This window comes from Corvus brachyrhynchos, unplaced genomic scaffold (assembly GCF_000691975.1).
Source record: "Corvus brachyrhynchos isolate BGI_N302 unplaced genomic scaffold, ASM69197v1 scaffold166, whole genome shotgun sequence".
Lineage (NCBI taxonomy): Eukaryota > Metazoa > Chordata > Aves > Passeriformes > Corvidae > Corvus > Corvus brachyrhynchos.
This window is the reverse complement of record NW_008239671.1, coordinates 984688-987780: the sequence shown is the minus strand read 5'-3', so window position 1 is coordinate 987780 and position 3093 is coordinate 984688. Positions and strand designations below refer to the sequence as shown.

Here is a 3093-nt window from a genome sequence, read left to right as displayed (position 1 = left end):
GAGGGGCAGGGGAGGGTGAGGGTGGTGGGACTGGGAGCACTGTGGAGCAGGGGAGGGTCAGGGTGGTGGGGCTGGACCACTGTGGGACAGGGTGGTGGGGCTGGCTCTGCTATGGGGCAGTTTTGGGAGAACCTGCTGTGCTCCCAGGCCAGGAGCTCAGTGCCCTCCCCCGCTCCTGGCAGGGCTGAGTTCAGGGCCGAGGTGCTGCAGAAGACGCGGGAGGAGCGCCTGGCTGCCGAGGGCTCTGTGGAGGAGCTGGAGGAGCACCGGCGCCTGATGGCCTGGAACGACGAGGAGAACGCCCGGCAGCGGGCACGCAGGTCAGCACGGGCAGGGAGACACTGCCCTTCCTGGCTTTGACTTCTGCTCAGGCAGAACTGAGCTCAGTTAGAGTCTGGTCTGGCATTTACAGAGAAGCTTGGATGGGGTCACTCTGGGCTGGGTTAGGAGCTGGCTGATGGCCAGGCCCAGAGAGTGGTGGGGAATGGTCACATCCAGCTGCCGGTGGTGTCCCCAGGGATCAGAGCTGGGCCCAGTCCTGTTTAATGTCTTTGTTAACGATCTGGATGAGGAGATCGAGTTCACCACCAGCAAATTTGCAGATGACACCAAGCTGGGTGTGAGTGTGGATCTGCTGGAGGGCAGGAGGGCTCTGCAGAGGGACCTGGATGGGCTGGATCCATGGGTTAAATCCAAGGGTATGAGGTTTAACAAGACCAGCTGCCAAGTCCTGCACTTTGGCCGCAACAACCCCTGCAGCACTACAGGTTAGGGCCAGAGTGGCTGGACAGTGGCCAGGCAGAAAGGGAGCTAGGGGCACTGATGGACAGCAGGCTGGACACGAGCTAGCTGTGCCCAGGTGGCCGAGAAGCCCAATGGCACCTGGCCTGTGTCAGGAATGCTGTGGCCACCCAGACCAGGGAAGGGATTCTTCCCCTGTACTTGGCACTGGTGAGGCCGCAGCTCGAGTGCTGTGTCCAGTTCTGGGCCCCTCAATTTAGGGAGGGTGTGGAGGTGCTGGATCATGTCCAGGGAAGGACAACAAAGTTGGGGAAGTGTCTGGAACACAAGTCCTGGTAGGAGCAGCTGGGGGGCTCAGCCTGGAGGGGAGCCTGGAGACAAGGGGAGACCTTGTCACTGTCCACAAGTCCCTGACAGGAGGGTGCAGCCAGGATGGGTCAGGCTCTGCTCCCAGGCAGCCTGGGAGCAGAGGACAAGAGGACACAGTCTTTTCCAACATGACTGATTCTGTGAAATGGTGACCTTTTTAAATAAATCTACCTGTGCAGCGATCGTGGTTCCTGCGCCTTTTGCTGCTCAGGGCCAAGTCAAGGGGCTCTGGGCAGCCTCCTGCTCTCCTGGGGATGGATGTATCACCTCATCCGTCCGATTTTCCTTTCTGTCTGGCAGAGAGGAGAGACTCAGGAAAGAAGAGGAGAAGCAGAAGAGGAGGAAGTTGGAGATTGCAGAGAAACGGGCCAGGAAAATGGAGGCTTTCCTGGAGGAGAAGGAGAAGGAGGTTCTCCAGCTGCAGGTAAGAGCAGCTGGTGCCTTCTGGGAACCAGGCTGCCAGAATCCCCTGCGAGGGAGCCATGTGGAAGCCGTGGGCTTGTTTTCCACAGATTTTTGTGTTGGCAGCTGGGAACACAAGCGTCGGCAGCTCCAGGGGTGTTGACAGCGTGTGGAAGGGAGAAGGGCTGAGCCAGGGCTCTGGGAACAGGGTGGGATAATCCTGAGGGGGATAATCCTTGTCCTTTGGTTCAGGAGGAAGCCAAAAACTTCATCACCCCCGAGAACCTGGAGGCACGGATCGAGGAGTGCCTGGACAACCCGCGGAACTACAACTTCGCCATCGACAAGGACGGGCGCATCGTCAAGCGCACGGTGCTGTCGTAGCAGCCCTGGCACAGGGCTCCTGGCCTGGGTGATGTCCAGAGGCCCCCCAGACAGCACAGATTCTTCCTTTGAATGTATAAATTGACCACAGAAGTGGTGGAGAAAGGCCACGGGTCTGGCTGTGCCTCTTCCAAAGGGTTAACGCCTGTGGGAAAGGGGGTGAGGGGGAAGCTTGGAGGCTCTAGCAGCCTGGCTCAGCCCTGTGCCTGTTGCTGTGCCTGTGATCCCACCTCCCACGTGTTTGGATCCCTCCTGCCTTCACACACAGCATGTGGGGAGGAGCAGGAGCGGTCCCAAGGCAGAGCCTGGCTCTGAGCTCCTCGCTGTCAGCTCCTCTGGATGCTTCCGAAGGCAAACGAGGGCTAAATGAATTTATAGGAAACACTGACCTTCCCTTTTTTGTTGTTGGGGAAAGGAATTAATTGTAGTCTTGATTTCACACTTTAAACCCTCCTCTGCACATCCCTTGGTGTGGCTGAATAAGAAAACGTGTCTGAATGATCTGGGATTTCTGGCGTCTCCTTATTCTTTCCTTCAGGCTGAATTTATTCATCACCTGGGGCCGAAGGTGTCGATAAAATTGTAAAGACTTCGGGCGTTCTGGGTTGTTGGGGTCTTGCAGACTCTCAGCTTTTCCCTAAAACTGCTTGGAGTTTACCGTGGTTCAGCCATGGTCTGCAGGTCCCTTCCCCTCCCTCCCTCCCTCAGATAATTGACCTGAAATCCTCACTTTTTACCTCCAGTTTTTCCTGAAAGTGTCTTTTTCTCTCCTGCCGAGCCTGCACCTCAACCAGGCGAGCCCACAAAACCCACAGACTTCTGTCTGGCTTGTTTTTCTGTACAAGTTTTATTTCTAATTAAGCTCATCACTTCAGTCTGAGTCACAGCCCTGGGCTCGGCTGTTCCCAGCCTGTGGCAGGGCTGGGATGTGATGGAGGCAGGATCCTGTGGATTCTCTCCCGTCTGGGCTATGCAAACAGCATCTCCTGGTCACAGGATGAGTCAGTGCCACAGCCCTCTGAGGGGAGAGAGGGGGCAGCATGGTGTGAAACCAGACAGCACCGACCAGACCCCAGGGACCCCCAAAACAGCCCCAACTATCTCTGAAACAACCCCCAAAGATCCCTGAACCAGCCCACAGGCACCCTCCAAAACCAGCCCCCAGACATCCCTGAACCAGCCCACAGGGACCCTCCA

The 3093-nt window shown here is 57.2% G+C and overlaps 2 protein-coding genes across 2 annotated transcripts in view; one reads left to right on the top strand and one right to left on the bottom strand.

Moving 5' to 3' along the window:
• The window catches only part of LOC103621154 (28S ribosomal protein S26, mitochondrial), a 5323-nt gene extending 2924 nt beyond the window's left edge, over positions 1–2399 (top strand). The window contains exons 4-6 of the mRNA XM_017742394.1: positions 62–320; positions 1411–1534; positions 1765–2399. Coding sequence (XP_017597883.1) covers positions 62–320; positions 1411–1534; positions 1765–1896 — 515 coding nt within the window. The 3' untranslated portion in view covers positions 1897–2399. The remainder of the gene's footprint in view (positions 1–61; positions 321–1410; positions 1535–1764) is intronic.
• Positions 2400–2720: 321 nt separating this feature from the next.
• The window catches only part of LOC103621119 (neurophysin 1-like), a 1390-nt gene continuing 1017 nt past the window's right edge, over positions 2721–3093 (bottom strand). Inside the window, exon 3 of the mRNA XM_008639864.2 lies at positions 2721–2914. Within this exon, the coding sequence (XP_008638086.1) occupies positions 2865–2914 (50 nt within the window). The 3' untranslated portion in view covers positions 2721–2864. The remainder of the gene's footprint in view (positions 2915–3093) is intronic.